Here is an 18,851-nt window from a genome sequence, read left to right as displayed (position 1 = left end):
CCCTTTATAAGGTTGAGTACATTCCCTTGTATTTCTGGTTTACCAAGATTTTTAAAACAATGAATGAATGTTGAACTTTGTCATTGCTTTTTTCACATCTATGATATTCTCATATGTTTTCCTTAATCTGTTAATATGATGAATTGATTTATGCTTGAATGTTGATACAACCTAGTTCCTGGGATAAACTCCACTTAGTTATGATGTATTAACTTTTTTATATATTGCTAAAGTTGACTTGCTAATAATTTTTGTGTGCCTATTCCAAAAAGATATTCTTCTCGTTTTCCTTCTTTTTTTTTTTTTTTTAACATCTTTATTGGGGTGTAATTGCTTTACAATGGTGTGTTAGTTTCTGCTTTATAACAAAGTGAATCAGTTATACATATACATATGTTCCCATATCTCTTCCCTCTTGCATCTCCCTCCCTCCCACCCTCCCTATCCCACCCCTCCAGGTGGTCAAAAAGCACCAAGCCAATATCCCTGTGCCATGTGGCTGCTTCCCACTAGCTATCTACCTTACGTTTGTTAGTGTATATATGTCCATGCCTCTCTCTCACCCTGTCACAGCTCACCCTTTCCCCTCCCCATATCCTCAAGTCCGCTTTCCAGTAGGTCTGTGTCTTTATTCCTGTCTTACCCCTAGGTTCTTCATGACATTTTTTTTTCTTAAATTCCATATATATGTGTTAGAATACGGTATTTGTCTTTCTCTTTCTGACTTACTTCACTCTGTATGACAGACTCTAGGTCCATCCACCTCATTACAAATAGCTCAACTTCGTTTCTTTTTATGGCTGAGTAATATTCCATTGTATATATGTGCCACATCTTCTTTATCCATTCATCCGATGATGGGCACTTAGGTTGTTTCCATCTCTGGGCTATTGTAAATAGAGCTGCAATGAACATTTTGGTACATTACTCTTTTTGAATTTTGGTTTTCTCAGGATATATGCCCAGTAGTGGGATTGCTGGGTCATATGGTAGTTCTATTTGTAGTTTTTTAAGAAACCTGCATACTGTTCTCCATAGTGGCTGAACCAATTCACATTCCCACCAGCAGTGCAAGAGTGTTCCCTTTTCTCCACACCCTCTCCAGCATTTATTGTTTCTAGATTTTTTGATGATGGCCATTCTGACTGGTGTGAGATGATATCTCATTGTAGTTTTGATTTACATTTCTCTTATGATTGATGTTGAGCATTCTTTCATGTGTTTGTTGGCAGTCTGTATATCTTCTTTGGAGAAATGTCTATTTAAGTCTTCTGCCCATTTTTGGATTGGGTTGTTTGTTTTTTTTGTTATTGAGCTGCACGAGCTGCTTGTAAATTTTGGAGTTTAATCCTTTGTCAGTTGCTTCATTTGCAAATATTTTCTCCCATTCTGAGGGTTGTCTTTTGGTCTTGTTTATGGTTTCCTTTGCTGTGCAAAAGCTTTGAAGTTTCATTAGGTCCCATTTGTTTATTTTTATTTCCATTTCTCTAGGAGGTGGGTCAAAAAGGATCTTGCTGTGATTTCTGTCATAGAGTGTTCTGCCTATGTTTTCTTCTAAGAGTTTGACAGTTTCTGGCCTTAGATTTAGGTCTTTAATCCATTTTGAGCTTATTTTTGTGTATGGTGTTAGGGAGTGATCTAATCTCATACTTTTACATGTACCTGTCCAGTTTTCCCAGCACCACTTATTGAAGAGGCTGTCCTTTCTCCACTGTACATTCCTGCCTCCTTTATCAAAGATAAGGTGACCATATGTGCGTGGGTTTATCTCTGGGCTTTCTATCCTGTTCCATTGATCTATCTTTCTGTTTTTGTGCCAGTACCATACTGTCTTGATTACTGTAGCTTTGTAGTATAGTCTGAAGTCAGGGAGTCTGATTCCTCGAGCTCTGTTTTTCGTTCTCAAGATTGCTTTGGCTATTTGGGGTCCTTTGTGTTTCCATACAAATTGTGAAATTTTTTGTTCTAGTTCTGTGAAAAATGCCAGTGGTAGTTTGATAGGGATTGCATTGAATCTATAGATTGCTTTGGGTAGTAGAGTCATTTTCACAATGTTGATTCTTCCAATCCAAGAACATGGTATATCTCTCCATCTATTTGTATCATCTTTAATTTCTTTCATCAGTGTCTTATAATTTTCTGCATACAGGTCTTTTGTCTCCTTAGGTAGGTTGATTCCTAGATATTTTATTCTTTTTGTTGCAGTGGTAAATGGGAGTGTTTTCTTGATTTCACTTTCAGATTTTTCATCATTAGTGTATAGGAATGCAAGAGATTTCTGTGCATTAATTTTGTATCCTGCTGCTTTACCAAATTCATTGATTAGCTCTAGTAGTTTTCTGGTAGCATCTTTAGGATTCTCTATGTATCGTATCATGTCATCTGCAAACTGTGACAGCTTTACTTCTTCTTTTCCGATTTGGATTCATTTCCTTTTCTTCTCTGATTGCTGTGGCTAAAACTTCCAAAACTATGTTGAGTAAGAGTGGTGAGAGTGGGCAACCTTGTCTTGTTCCTGATCTTAGTGGAAATGCTTTCAGTTTTTCACCATTGAGGATGATGTTGGCTGTGGGCTTGTCATATATGGCCTTTATTATGTTGAGGAAAGTTCCCTCTATGCCTACTTTCTGCAGGGTTTTTATCATAAATCGGTGTTGAATTTTGTCAAAAGCTTTCTCTGCATCTATTGAGATGATCATATGGTTTTTCTCCTTCAATTTGTTAATATGGTTTATCACATTGATAGACTTGCGTATATTGAAGAATCCTTGTATTCCTGGAATAAACCCCACTTGATCATGGTGTATGATCCTTTTAATGTGCTGTTTGATTCTGTTTGCTAGTATTTTATTGAGGATTTTTGCATCTATGTTCATCAGTGATATTGGCCTGTAGTTTTCTTTCTTTGTGACATCCTTGTCTGGTTTTGGTATCAAGGTGATGGTGGCCTCGTACAATGAGTTTGGGAGTGTTCCTCCCTCTGCTATATTTTGGAAGAGTTTGAGAAGGAGAGGTCTTATCTCTTCTCTAAATGTTTGATAGAATTCGCCTGTGAAGCCATCTGGTCCTGGGCTTTTGTTTGTTGGAAGATTTTTAATCACAGTTTCAATTTCAGTGCTTGTGATTGGTCTGTTCATATTTTCTATTTCTTCCTGATTCAGTCTTGGCAGGTTGTGCATTTCTAAGGATTTGTCCATTTCTTCCAGGTTGTCCATTTTATTGGCATAGAGTTGCTTGTAGTAATCTCTCATGATCTTTTGTATTTCTGCAGTGTCAGTTGTTACTTCTTCTTTTTCATTTCTAATTCTATTGATTTGAGTCTTCTCCCTTTTTTTATGATGAATCTGGCTAAAGGTTTATCCATTTTGTTTATCTTCTTAAAGAACCAGCTTTTAGTTTTATTGATCTTTGCTATTGTTTCCTTCATTTCTTTTTCATTTATTTCTGATCTGATCTTTATGATTTCTTTCCTTCTGCTAACTTTGGGGTTTTTTTGTTCTTCTTTCTCTAATTGCTTTAGGTGCAAGGTTAGGTTGTTTATTCGAGATGTTTCCTGCTTCTTAAGGTGGGCTTGTATTGCTATAAACTTCCCTCTTAGAACTGCTTTTCCTGCATCCCATAGGTTTTGGGTCGTCGTGTCTCCGTTGTCATTTGTTTCTAGGTATTTTTTAATTTCCTCTTTGATTTCTTCAGTGATCACTTCGTTATTAAGTAGTGTATTGTTTAGCCTCCATGTGTTTGTATTTTTTACAGATCTTTTCCTGTAATTGATATCTAGTCTCATGGCGTTGTGGTCAGAAAAGATACTTGATACAATTTCAATTTTCTTAAATTTACCAAGGCTTGATTTGTGACCCAAGATATGATCTATCCTGGAGAATGTTCCATGAACACTTGAGAAAAATGTGTATTCTGTTGTTTTTGGATGGAGTGTCCTATAAATATCAATTAAGTCCATCTTGTTTAATGTATCATTTAAAGCTTGTGTTTCCTTATTTATTTTCATTTTGGATGATCTGTCCATTGGTGAAAGTGGGGTGTTAAAGTCCCCTAGTATGAATGTGTTACTGTCGATTTCCCCTTTTATGGCTGTTAGTATTTGCCTTATGTATTGAGGTGCTCCTATGTTGGGTGCATAAATATTTACAATTGTTATATCTTCTTCTTGGATCGATCCCTTGATCATTATGTAGTGTCCTTATTTGTGTCTTCTAATAGTCTTGATTTTAAAGTCTATTTTGTCTGATATGAGAATTGCTACTCCAGCTTTCTTTTGGTTTCCATTTTCATGGAATATCTTTTTCCATCCCCTTACTTTCAGTCTGTATGTGTCTCTAGGTCTGAAGTGGGTCTCTTGTAGACAGCATATATATGGGTCTTGTTTTTGTATCCATTCAGCCAATCTGTGTCTTTTGGTGGGAGCATTTAGTCCATTTACATTTAAGGTAAGTATCAGTATGTATGTTCCTATTCCCATTTTCTTAATTGTTTTGGGTTCGTTATTATAGGTTTTTTCCTTCTCTTGTGTTTCTTGCCTAGAGAAGTTCCTTTAGCATTTGTTGTAAAGCTGGTTTGGTGGTTCTGAACTCTCTCAGCTTTTGCTTGTCTGTAAAGGTTTTAATTTCTCTATCAAATCTGAATGAGATCCTTGCTGTGTAGAGTAATCTTGGTTGCAGGTTTTTCTCCTTCATCACTTTCAGTATGTCCTGCCACTCCCTTCTGGCTTGCAGAGTTTCTGCTGAGAGATCAGCTGTTAACCTTATGGGGATTCCCTTGTGTGTTATTTTTTGTTTTTCCTTTGCTGCTTTTAATATGCTTTCTTTGTATTTAATTTTTGACAGTTTGATTAATATGTGTCTTGGCGTATTACTCCTTGGATTTATCCTGTATGGGACTCTCTGTGCTTCCTGGACTTGATTAACTATTTCCTTTCCCATATTAGGGAAATTTTCAACTATAATCTCTTCAAATATCTTCTCAGTCCCTTTCTTTTTCTCTTCTTCTTCTGGAACCCCTATAATTTGAATGTTGGTGTGATTAGTGTTGTCCCAGAGGTCTCTGAGACTGTCCTCAGTTCTTTTCATTCTTTATTCTTTATTCTGCTCTGCAGTAGTTATTTCCACTCTTTTATCTTCCAGGTCACTTATCCGTTCTTCTACCTCAGTTATTCTGCTATTGATCCCATGTAGAATCTTTTTCATTTCATTTAGTGTGTTGTTCATCATTGTTTGTTTCATCTTTAGTTCTTCTAGGTCCTTGTTAAATATTTCTTGCATTTTTTCCATGCTATTTCCAAGATTTTGGATCATCTTTACTATCATTATTCTGAATTCTTTTTCAGGTAGACTGCCTATTTCCTCTTCATTTGTTAGGTCTGGTGCATTTTTATCTTGCTACTTCATCTGCTGTGTGTTTTTCTGTCTTCTCATTTTGCTTATCTTACTGTGTTTGGGGGTCTCTTTTTTGCAGGCTGCAGGTTCGTAGTTCCCCTTGTTTTTGATGTCTGTCTCCAGTGGGTAAGGTTGGTTCAGTGGGTTGTGTAGGCTTCCTGGTGGAGGGGACTAGTGCCTGTGTTCTGGTGGATGAGGCTGAGTCTTGTCTCTCTAGTGGGCAGGTCCACGTCTGGTGGTGTGTTTTGGGGTGTCTGTGGACTTATTTTGATTTTAGGCAGCCTCTCTGCTAATGGGTGGGGTTGTGTTCCTGTTTTGCTAGTTGTTTGGCATAAGATGTCCAGCACTGTAGCTTGCTGGTCGTTGAGTGAAGCTGGGTGCTGGTGTTGAGATGGAGATCTCTGGGAGATTTTCACCGTTTGATATTATGTGGAGCTGGGAGGTTTCTTGTGGACCAGTGTCCTGAAGTTGGCTCTCCCACTTCAGAGGCACAGCACTGACTCCTGGCTGCAGCATCAAGAGCCTTTCATCCACACGGCTCAGAATAAAAGGGAGAAAAAGTAGAGAGAAAGAATTAATAGAAGTAGGAAGAAAGAAAGAAAGAAAGGAGGGAAGGAAGGAAGGAAGAAAGAAAGAAAGAAGGAAAGAAAGGAGGGAGGGAGGAAGGAAGGAAGGAGGGAAGGAAAAAAGAAAGAAAGATACAGTAAAATAAAATAAAGTATAATGAAGTTATTAAATTAAAAAATAATTATTTGAAAAAAAAAGGGACAGATAGAACCTTAGGACAAATGGTGGAAGCAAAGCTATATAGACAAAATCTCACACAGAAGCTTACACATACACACTCACAAAAAGAGGTAAAGGGGAAAAAATCATAAATCTTGCTCTCAAAGTCCACCTCCTTAATTTGGGATGATTGTTTGTCTAAAGGAGGGAAGGAAGGAAGGAAGGAAAGAAAGAAAGAAAGGAAAGAAAGAAAGAAAGAAAGAAAAAGAAAGAAAGAGAAAGAAAGGTACAGTATAATAAAGTTATTAAAATTATTAAGAAAAAGTAAAAAAAAAAACGGACGGATAGAACCCTAGGACAAATGGTGGAAGCAAAGATATACAGACAAAATCTCACACAGAAGCATACACATACACACTCACAAAAAGAGGAAAAGGGGAAAAAATCATAGATCTTGCTCTTGAAGTCCACCTCCCCTTGTCTATTCATGTATTCCACAGATGTAGGGTACATCAAGTTGATTGTGGAGCTTTAATCCGCTGCTTCTGAGGCTGCTGGGAGAGATTTCCCTTTCTCTTCTTTGTTCTCACAGCTCACAGGGGCTCAGCTTTGGGTTTGGCCCCGCCTGTGCGTGTAGGTCGCTGGAGGGCGTCTGTTTTTTGCTCAGACAGGACGGGGTTAAAGGAGCCGCTGATTCGGGGGCTCTGGCGCACTCAGGCCGGGGGGGAGAGAGGGGCACGGCGTGTGGGGCAGGCCTGCGGCGGCAGAGGCCAGCGTGACGTTGCACCCGCCTGAGGCCCGTCGTGCGTTCTCCGCAGGAAGTTGTCCCTGGATCCTGGGAACCTGGCAGTGGCGGGCTGCACAGGCTCCCCGGAAGAGGGGTGTGGCTAGTGACCGGTGCTCGCACACAGGCCCCTTGGTGGCGGCAGCAGCAGCCTTAGCCCCGTCTCTGGGGCCCGCGCTTTTAGCCGCGGTTCGCGCCTGTCTGTGGAGTCCGCGCGTTTAGCTGCGGCTCACACCCGTCTCTGGGGTTCGCGCTTTTAGCCGCGGCTCGCGCCCGTCTTTGGGGTTCGCGCTTTTAGCCGCAGCTCGCGCCGGTCTCTGGGGTTCGCGCTTTTAGCCGCAGCTCGCGCCCGTCTCTGGGGTCCGCGTTTTTAGCCGCGGCTCGCGCCCGTCTCTGGAGTTCCTTTAAGCAGCGCTCTTAAACCCCTCTCCTCACGCACCAGGAAACAAAGAGGGAAGAAAAAGTCTCTTGCCTCTTGGGCAGCTCCAGACCTTTTCCCGGACTCCCTCCCGGCTAGCCGTGGTGCACTAATCCCTTCAGGCTGTGGTCACGCCGCCAACCCCAGTCCTCTCCCGGAGCTCCGACCAAAGCCCGAGCCTCAGCTCGCAGCCCCGCCCGCCCCGGCGGGTGAGCAGACAAGCCTCTCAGGCTGGTGAGTGCCGGTCGGCCCTGATTCTCTGTGCGGGGATCTCCCCACTTTGCCCTCCGTTCCCCTGTTGCTGTGCTCTCCTCCGCAGCTCCAAAGCTTCCCCCTCTGCCTCCCGCAGTCTCCGCCCGCGAAGGGGCTTCCTAGCGTGTGGAAACCGTTCCTCCTTCACAGATCCCTCCCACTGGTGCAGGTGCCGTCCCTATTCTTTTGTCTCTGTTTTTTCTTTTGCCTTACCCAGGTACGTGGGGGGTTTCTTGCCTTTTGGGAGGTCTGAGGTCTTCTGCCAGCGTTCAGTAGGTGTTCTGTAGGAGTTGCTCCACGAGTAGATGTATTTCTGGTGTATCTGTGGGGAGGAAGGTGATCTCCGCGTCTTACTCTTCCGCCATCTTCCCCTCCGCCCCTCGTTTTCCTTCTTATGATGTCTTTGTCTGGCTTTGGTTTCAGGGTGATGCCAGCTCAATAAAATGGGTTGGGCAGTGTCTTCTCTTTCTGTATGAATTTGTGTACAACTGGTATTGTTTCTTTCTTAAATGTTTGAAAGAATTTAACAGCAAAGCCACTAGACCTGAAGTTTTCTTTGGGCAAAGATTTTAAACTATGAATTAAATTACTTTAATAGATGTACGTCTAGTCATATTATCTGTTTGTTCACCTGAGGTGGTGAGAAGTTGGAGGATGCTGAGTGCCCATCACCGGGAGAGTAAGCACACTAAGTGTTCTGCAGCAAATCAAAGCAAGGGATTGGTTGCCCACATAACAATATGGATGGTTTGTAGAAACAAAATTCTAAAAGAAAAAATCAAGAAACAAAATGAGATCTTTAACATATACCATTTATGTAAGTTAAAATGCATGCATACAAAGGGATCCTGACTCCTCACACCTCATTCTCTTGCGAACAAGCGAATATCTTCTGTGCATTCAAGAAATATGTATGTACAAATAGACATAGATATTGTGAAAATCAATGATATCTATATTGAAAATACTTTCTTCTTACAGACGTTGACGAATGCCAGGCTATTCCTGGGATATGCCAGGGAGGAAACTGCATCAATACAGTGGGCTCTTTTGAATGCAAATGTCCTGCTGGTCACAAGCAGAGTGAAACTACTCAGAAATGTGAAGGTAAGGGTCTCTATTTTGAGGGACATGTCTAATTGTTGACTCTGAATCCAAGAAAAACATGACTTCATTTTGAGTTTTGGAGGATTTAATCACAATTGTAATTATTTATTTTAATATGAAAGTGAAGGAATAACCTTAGAGTAGTTTTGTATTAGTTTGTGTAATTAATGGGGTTGATTTGGAAAAAGAGCCAATGATCATTTTACATTTGTTATCTCAGTTTGTTTTAGTAAGAGTCAGAGTAATCCAGCCATTTATATTTTTTCCTTAATGAAATAGTTTTCTATTTCACTTATGAAATTATATCAAACATTAAAATTGGGTACAGACTAGTTCTGAGGAACAAGGAGAGTGTTTGATTATACGTGAGAAGGCACAGCCGCCGATTGATGAGAGTGGTTGTGACATTTCCATTAATCATCCAACAATGTATTACTTCTTAGTTGAAATGGAATGAGCCTTTTCTACAGCACGTTTCATAAAAACAACATATAGAACCAAGACACAGTTTGGCGAAAGTCAGTGCCACTCTATTCGCACTTGTCTATGTTCTTTAGGAAAGGGGGCTATTGATGTAATGTAGGCGCCACCTGGAGCCCTGAATCCAGTCGTCTCTTTCCTTATTTCCTGCCCAGGCAGCCAAATCCATTTAACCAAAGCCGAGAAAAAATTATGTGATTTAATGTTTGGGATTGGTGGGGAATAGTATGATTGGAAGAAGTGGTGATTAGAATTTGAAAGCTAAGGATTTTATGAAGCCTTTACTTTGTGTCTAAGTCATATTTATTTGAATAGGTCTTAAAAGTGAGTATTATCAATTTTCTTTGGGTTATAGTGTCTCTTTATGTAAAAGATCAAGTGGTGTTTCCTTACATAAAATTATTTAGTGTAATTGGTGGCATAATATATCTGGAAAGACTATAAACTGTTGCTACACTCAGTTACAGGTTTTGAATTATAGTCAGCTTACATATAGTTTATGTAGTATCAATGCAAAAGTGTTGCCATAAGTTTAAAGCTACTGTTTGTTCTAAATAAAAATACGATGATAGCAATTACTTTTGACCAACTGTCAAAGGTAAGATTTTAATTTTTTATGTGGATTACAATGAATGTGAAATATAGAAGTACTAAAAGATTTAGTTTCAAATGATGCCCTCCCTATTTCTATTATAGCACATTTTATATTTCTGTTCATATGGCAATGAAATTCTCCAAAGAAATCTTTTTCAGTCTGTAAGTTACTAGATCTGTTCGGAAATAAGAAAGGTAACTCTAGAGCTTTGAATATGTCATTAGGGGAGTGGTGGTAGCATTAACAAGAAACTGCAAAGTCACGTTAATAACTTTGAAAAATTGTGTTATTGATTTTTTTGTATGTGTATTTGTTTATTGACCATCTCACTTCAACACTTGAGTAAGATCGTTGAGGACAAAAACTCTGTCTTGGTTCATGTTATATCAAAGAGCCTGGAACAGTTCCTGATATATCGTAAGCTATATTGATTCATTGGGAACAGGCTAGATAATAAGTTAAGTTCTTTTACTTGGGTTGAATATCCAAAAGAAAAGAAAATATGGGGCCAGAGTTGAAATTGTTTTTGGAAAGAGGCCAGTAATCTTCATGATGGGAATTTTTCCTTCATCTGACTTTTTTTTTCACTTTCTTAATAATCTTATTTTACTTTGGTTGCAATTCAAAAACCAAGAGCATGAACCTTAAGTGCAGTTTAGCATTTTTAGATTTTTGTGTCATTGTCCCTCTTTGGTCACCTGCAGGAAATGCTTTTGAGGTCAGGGACCTTCACTCTCTATTTAAGAGGAAGAACTATCTTCTGCTTGTTCATTGGGATATCTTCTTAACTAAAATCTTATCCTAAAAGGCTTGTTCTACTGGAAGTTTGAACATATATAGTTTATACTAAAATGAAAAAAAAATGGTGAAGGAGCATTCATCTCCTAATTTAATGTTTGAAACCTGTGACTCTGTATCTATCATTGAGGCCTGTTTTGTTTCACATCATTAGTCGGGTGGATTCTTTTTTCTCATGTTCAGTTATAGGCTACTGTCCGAGCAGTTAATCTGAGTCCAAAGCAGAAAGGAATATATGTTTCTCTCTCTCTGTTTGTCTGTAAAAGAATCAGTTATTTTCCCCCATCACTAAGTTAGTATCCGAGATTCAATAATACCTCTCATGTCTACAGAAGTCATATCTTATTTCTCCTGGGCCAGATTGCCTACAAAACCTTTTCCTAATTCTGTCATACAGTGGGCAAAATTATTCTTTGGTGGAATAAACTATTTATTCACATCCAGAAAGAAAGTTGTTTCAGTTATTTACGCTTTTCAAAGATTCATTCATCTAAATGTCTGTTTAATTTAAATGAAGAAGAAAAGCAGAACATATCAATATAATGTGAAATGGTGTATCAGAAGACTGTTCACATTTTTCTTTTTTATAATAAAATATGTTATTTTGAATTTCAGTCCACTTGGATAAAGCACAAGTAGGTACCAGATGTCCTTACATGATCCCTCCTCCCAGACTATACCTTCTCTGACATTCCTTGAGCTAGTTATTCTTTCCTGGCTTAAATGGAAGGCAGGAAAATAGCATCACTGTATTGGAAAGTTTCCCTTCCGTGGCCCTTTACATGTCAAATAGTTGTTTGCAATTTATTCTGAAGGGTCTTCAGCTTTGCTCCATTACCACAGTATTTAGTTGTTTGGGATTTGTGACAACAAATGTATTTATTTATGCTCATGAAACTCATGAAAGTTGTTGGCACAGTATCGTTAGCTGCTGTTCCAACTCTGATAAACCGTGGAAAATAAACGTCTGTGCTAAACTGAAAGGTACTTACTTTTACTCATATTACCAAAAGTGTATTAACTTTAAAATAAATAATAAATAAATTCATTGACTATTTCTCCCAAAGAAAACTACATATTAAAAATTGAGATTCAAGTAAGGGGACTGTAAACATTGGAAAACGTTTTAGGTCATTAATTTAAAAAACACAGAACTAGCTTTTAAATCTTCTTAAGAAATTTGCAACACTGTAGTTAAAACATAAATCCCCTCTCCCTTAAATAAGAAAGCCCACGCTGTTAAACTCAAATCTACTTTCTGCTCTCATAACAAATAAGGTATTCCTCTATCACAACACTTTTTATTGTGCATTATTAGTAATTTTTTGTCTGAGTCTACCTGCAGGTAATTTGTGCCAAAATAACATATTAATAAAAGCTAATATTTATGGAGCACTTAATTTATTCTCGACTATACTTAAACCACTTTACATGGGTTTTCTTATTAAATCATAATACAGTGCTGTGAGGTTGGTTACTATTATTAACCCACTTTACAGAAGAAGAGACTGAGGCATAGAGAGTCTGAGTGACTTTTGCAAGGTTTAATGGCTAGGAAACCATGGAGCCAGGGGTCCAACCTGCTAGATTCATTCCAGAGCTTTCACTCTCAGCAAGCTCTATTGAGCAAGCAAAGGTGGGTGACCGGGCAGCACACACTCCAACTCATGGACTGTATTTACAGGGGGAAACTCATGGAGACAGCAGAAGCAACAGGGGTACCTGTTTGCTCATTGCATTCTGTGGTCATGCCCTGCAATCCAGCAAGGTCAGAGTTAGACCCATTTCGGTGATCCTTGTACTGGCTGTGGAGATTTTGCTATATTTTCTATTTATTAAAATGAAAGTTTATTATGTACCACTGTGCTAAAATAATCCATTCTTTATGACTTTAGAATTGAAATTGCAGGGGAAGGAGAACAACAGTAGGGAAAATTGGAACCGAACTAATTCTGTCTTTATTCACAGAAGGGAGTCAATAGCAGAGGTCTAGAGAAATTAATAGTAAAAGAGGAAGAGGTCAGGGTGTTAATACAATGAAGCTGATTATAATTTGCTTTTGGCAAAAATATAAGTATTATTTTAAAGGGTGTATGTAGTAGTTGTACTGTGAAGAAACATGTTCTTAAATCATCTTTAAACAAAAAGCTGCAAAAATCCTGGTCATCAACTGCAAATGAGCTTCATGGCCCAGTGAAATCACAGCTGATGCAGGAGTCAAAACACAGGCTGCTCCTTTGCAAATAGGTAGGTTAGGACTTTTAAAGTAGGAAACAGGTCAATCTAGCTCTACTTTATGGTGATTGCATTTGTCTATTTCAGGATTTCTTTTCTCTCTACACACACATATACACACATCTACCTACATATCTATGCTCCCTCTCTCTCTCAGTTGCACAGAATTTTATTCATCACCGTATTTGTTTCATGGCATAATCTCATTATTATTCCACACAAACCCTGCTTTCTTTTTTTCTTTGATTCCCTATCTAAAAGTGTGGAGCAATTTCAGAGGCTTCCACTTGGCCTTCCTCACTATAATAGCTCTTGCCCTACAGGCCAAGTGCTGTCTGTGCCAGTTGTGCCAACTAATAGGTGTGTTCCGACTAATTAGACATTTGAGGTCTTGGGAAGTGAATACTGGCTGGGTCCGTGCACCCAGTGGACCCACTGTGACCTGAACCTGGTCCAGAGCTTCATTCATTGCCTGGCTCTTCTGTATCCTCATACTAATGTGGGACCATGATGCCACCTCCAGGTGTCAGTGTCATTTCAGACCCTGTGTCCAAGGGTCCTCTCAATGTTTGGGTGTCATAGCCTGCTTTTTTAAGTTGCTTTAAATAATGTAATAAGTACCCATGAAACTACCAAAAATAAAAGCCAGGGCCAGGATAATAACCCATATTGATCATGGTGCTCCCTCAACCACACTTTGTATCTGGATTCTACATTTTTCTGGCTTTTTTTAGATGGTTGTATTACACCTATAGATATTTCACTTATTATTGTTAATTATTATTTCAGTTTTTAAAATTTTACAAAAAAATTTTGATCTGTGTGGAGCTTTTATTATAATGAAATGGTTCATCTATATAGTTGCATGTTGTTCTAGTTCATTCTTTAGAATAGGATATAATATTCCATTATGTGGCTTTATCTTAGTGTGTTTATCCACTTTCTCACTGATGGGCATCGTTTTCTGGTTCTTCCTATTGTGAATAGTGGTCAGTATACTTGCAGACACACATACGCTGATTTTCCGGAGGGATATCTACCTCTCTTTTTGATCCCTTCATTTCCCAAAGGGTGACTCATTCACATTTCCACTAGGATTGATGTCTGTGTAGGCAGCTTAGGTCACAAGGCTTAGCATGCTGAGCCTTGTTTCCACCTACTGTTGTTTGATGCCTGATTGGGGAACAAAGAGCCTGACACTCTGCAGTTAGGGTGCCTCCCCCCTCATCCCAGGCCTGTGTGCTGCCTTTCAGAGAAGCATCTGCTGAGCGATCAGTGAGCCCACTCTGGCTCACAGGGCTAGACTCCCATCTTCTAAATTACTCCTTAGGTCTTTTCCTCGAGGCTTTGAGCTCATGATACAGATTAAGAAATCATACAGGAGAAGCAAAGATACTGCAAACATTTCCATGTCTTGTTAGTTTTTGTTTTGCACATGTTACAATTTATTTATATTTTCCCAAAGCATTAAGCATGACCTACTCTTTTTTTTTAATTGAGGTATATACTTCACTTAGAATATTAAATTAGTTTCAGGTATACATCATAGTGATTCAATATTTTTATAGGTTATACTCCACTTAAAGTTATTGCAAAATAATGGCTATATTTCCCTGTGCTCTACAATATATCCTTGTTGCTTATCTATTTTATACATAGTAGTTTGTGTACCATACACCTATCTTGCCCCTCCCACCTTCCCTCTCTCCACTGATATTCACTGGTTTGTTTTCTATATCTGTGAGTCTGCTTCTGTTTTGCACATACATTCGTTTTATTTTTTAGATTCCACATATAAGTGATAACATACAATATTTGTCTTTCTCTGACTAATTTCAGAAAGCATAATTCTCTCTAGTTCCATCCATGTTGTTGCGAATGGTAAATTTTCATTTTTTATGGCTGAGTAATATTCCATTATATCTTCTTTATCCATCGTATGTTGATGGACACTTGGGTTGTTTCCGTATCTTGGCTTTTGAAGCATCACCTCATCTGAAGCATAGCATTTTCCTGGCAACAGCCTTCAATATTCAGTCTCATTTTTGAGGTATATTAATAGAAGGGATGGAGCCTATAATAGCCCAAACGCCTCCTTGAGAACAGGATTAAATTCTGGGCAAGTCCAGCACACTGGCAAAGATTGCTAAAGCTCATTTTCCTAAGTTAACCTGATCTTAGTCCCCAGCCTCCTTCTTCCCAGTTCCCCATACCCTCTCCCCTGGAAACAAAGTTATTAATTTTATAACACAGGGACAATAATGGAAACTTTATTTAAATGGAACTACTAGCTCTGAGAATCAAAGCCTGGCTCAACTTGCCATTGCTTCCTGTGTGTGCTAAGCAAAAATGACATCCAGCAAGTTCCCTGTGTTTTCATTTCTCTCTCTCTCTTTCTCCCCGCCCCCCCATAGAAGGTAGACAGTGACTTGTAATCAAATGAATTGATAGTAAAAGTTCTTTGCACTAAGGAATCTGCTTTTCATGATGCATTTATCTTGGGAGGCAGAGCCTTGAGTGGCTTAGAAATTTTTTGCATATATATTAAGAGTTAAAATCTAAAATGGAAATCTGAAGCATTTATGCTTTCATAACCGTTTGGGAAGGGCATATGGGCCAGGTCAGCAGTGGGGTTTTCAATTTTGACTTTAGAAGCCCCCCATGTGTCTCATGAATGGAAATGTCACATCCAAGAAAGTGAGGCCAGCAGGCAAGAATGATAGGAAGTCCAGAGGAGCAGCCAAACAGCAGCCTGGGGCTGACATTTGAGGCAAAATCAGCACATATCACTTTCTAGGGTATTTATCAGAAGTTGCCAGTCTAAACTCTTTCAGCTTCTTCTCACAAATGACTTCTGCTATTAAAATGCATGCATTAAGTAACTTGGGCACTACTTTGGCAATCTTAGGCAACTCACAGCAATATTTCATACTGAGTTACTGAAGTGACATCTCTCCCTTAATTTAAACCTAAATGAAATGGTTTTCATGGAAAGTTGCACACATACTTTTCCACGAAAGCCTGAAGGAGAAAGAGTTCTTTATTTACGGCATTATGGGTAGCATCATCATTACAGACATGAAGTCTGTGAAAAATACATATTCCAAAAGAAAATTATGTAACAAAAAGATACTCTTTAGCTTGTGATCTAGGTTTTGAATCAATTAGAAAAAAAATTAGAAATATTCAGGTCACATTTTAACTTTTTTTTAAATGTGATTTTTTAAAAATCTTTATTGGAGTATAATTGCTTTACAATTTTACTTTCTTTTACAAGAAATTTATTTTTTAAAGTTTTCATTCCAAGAACAAGAGGAAAATTGTAGAGAGAAATGACAATTTAAGTTTCAAGTACAATTCAGGAAATAAATGTGGAGAGAGAGGAGAGCATAGGAGCAAATAGTACAAGATTTGGGGCCCAAATGTCAGGGTCTGTGCTTCAGCAGCATGTGGGGACTGTGTGATCTCAAGCAAATTAATGCCTTTATCTTTACAGTAGAGATAATAATGGTCTTTTCTATATAAGGTTTTTATGAGTATTATATAAGATAAAGAAAGCATTTGGCCTTTTTTAGGTCTTTGTTAAAGATGGCAGGGATATATAGCATAGACAATTTAATTATAAAAGATTCAATAAACCATGTGATTTGAGATCTTAAAAAAATAATTGTAAAAGAGTTCTAATATAACATTTCAGTTATTACTTGTAGTACAGTTTCCTATAAATAAACTCTTTTAATCTTAAACAAAACAAAACAAAATTGACCTACTGGAGCATATATTTGCCTACTCTGACCAAAGTATTAACAAACAATGAAATGGACTCAAACCCATCATCATGATGAAGGAACATGGAACTGGGGATTTAAGATTATCCATTAATTCCTGACGTCTCACCCTGTTTTTACTCCTCTAGCCCCAGTTTCACCCAAATTACAGAAATGGATATTTGAGGCCCAGGGGACTTTTATTTATTTAGCATAACACAATGGTCAGGAAATTGTATTTTAGTGGATTCAGGGAAATTTTCCCAAATGGTGGAACCAGTGTTTCCCCAGTGCCATTGTATATTTAAATCCCTTTTTAAATAAATATGAAAAAAAGCATGGTAAAGTAATTTACATGATTCTTGCAGTTCACTTTCTGCTGAAGATCACTGGAAAAATTGAGAGCCTGCAAAAAACCGTTCTCAGAGATGCAAAAGTAGGTGTGTGTTAGTGATAGAAAAATCTGTTCTACCCTGGAATGAAAGGATCAGGTGAACATTTTGAACTTTGACACTAGAAAAAAAAAGATATAAACTCAAATATGCTCCCTCATTTATTCATTTTACTAAGTCATTGCTGTTTTATAGTAGAAATGTAAAGGCAATAATGCAGGCCAAAATAAACGAAATAAAATGCTGGTTTTACAATATTCTCGATATGTAAATTTAGCTTCTACTGGAAGAGAGAGAGAGAGAGAGAGAAAAGCTATCTCACAAATTACCATGGCTCAGTGCCTGAAGGAAATTAGTCTACTCTAAAGAAATGTCCTGTGTAGTCAGGTAAAAATGTAACAAAATTTGAAATATAATACCTTGATCCATGACTGCATTTTTTACAAGTGTCAGTTACTGACCTTGTGTATACTACATTCACCACCTAGGCATGGAAAAATGTATGAAGGACTGGTGAAAATTTTTAGGAGCTACTAATTAATTTTAGAGCTTCCATTTTAGTCAAGATATAAATAAACAAAGCTGTGATAATGCTTACGCTGTGTTTCTTTCATAGTCCCAAATTAGGAATCTCTCTTTCTATTAAATATAATCCTTTCATATTTCAGTGTAAAGTGTTTCTCATCTATATTCTGCCTTTGCTAGATTTAAGTGCAATTAATTAAGGATAATATAAATGATTTTGAAAATTTTAACTATAGTCTCCTGCTGTATTGGTCAAAAGGTCAAGTAAATTGTTTCTCCAAGTACCTGTTGTTTTACTTACTTCCAGAAGACAACTATTTTAAGCAGCTCTTATTTCAAGGACACAGAATTTAAAATAAACAAATGAATAAATTTAGTTATAGTATGTGCAAGTTTCTTTCAGTGTCATCATATGGATATTATATGAGTTACTGTGTTTTCTGTGTAAGCTTTGGTTTTCCTGATGGACGGTGGTTTCATATTTCACATGTTAACATGTCTTTTTCAGTTTAACTATGAAAGCTGTCTGAGTATATTTTTGTCTCAGTCCAGCAGCAGTGCACATAGGACAAATGCAGGGCAAAGTTGCGGGTTTGTACAGTCTAGCGTGGCTGAATTCTGGTGATTGGCAGAAGACAATTTGGGCAATGTTTACTAACAGCTGTACACCATCATACTAAATTTAGTACGGCTTGATTTAACTAGCTGTAGCTGATGCTAATCTGAAGCATAAACATATTTTTAAGCTTTAGGTTTCAACTTCCAAATTCTTGGAAATGCTACCAGGAGTATGTGACTATAAATCAAAATTTCCCTTCTCTAATTTGTGATAGAATATCATATAAGAGTTCATATCACATAGAAGTAAACAGCTTTTCATTTTGTTCTTATATGTATTAGGGATTATGGTGAGGACTTTCTTATCCAGCAAAATCAGTACTATTTGCTAGTTAATAAAAAATGAAAAGAGAAGATAATAAAAGTGATACATCCTTTAACATTTCAGTTTAACTTAAAACTTTGTGTTGACCTTCGTTTTCCAATCTTCTGTTACAGGGAGTGGGCCTTCTTTTTGAGAGTGGTTTCCCAAATGACCTCAGGAACTTTCATTGTCTCATAAACCTCCCCCAAATGCTTATGATTTCCAGTTTCATTTCTTTAAATTAAAGCAAACTCAAGGCACTCTTGAGTGCAGAGTCCTTCTAGATCACGGGTCGACAAACTTTTTCTGTAAAGGGCCAGATAATAAATATTTTTGGAGATGGAAGTCACCTTTTATTGCTGATATGCAACTCTACCACCCTAATGCAAAAGCAGCCATAGACATTAAATACATAAATGAATGAGTGTGGCTGTGTTTTAATAAAACTTTTCATTACAAA

General features: G+C 37.9%; 1 protein-coding gene across 1 annotated transcript in view; it reads left to right on the top strand.

The window, feature by feature from the left end:
* FBN2 (fibrillin 2) overlaps window positions 1–18,851 on the top strand; it is a gene marked incomplete at both ends in the record, with an annotated part of 231,114 nt that overhangs the window by 71,355 nt on the left and 140,908 nt on the right. Inside the window, one exon of the mRNA XM_082652282.1 lies at window positions 8,552–8,677. Within this exon, the coding sequence (XP_082508408.1) occupies window positions 8,552–8,677 (126 nt within the window). The remainder of the gene's footprint in view (window positions 1–8,551; window positions 8,678–18,851) is intronic.

The sequence above is a fragment of the Grampus griseus genome, assembly GCF_964374135.1.
Source record: "Grampus griseus genome assembly, chromosome: 3".
NCBI lineage: Eukaryota > Metazoa > Chordata > Mammalia > Artiodactyla > Delphinidae > Grampus > Grampus griseus.
The sequence above is the reverse complement of the archived record's forward strand: the minus strand, read 5'-3'. Positions and strand labels throughout refer to the sequence as shown.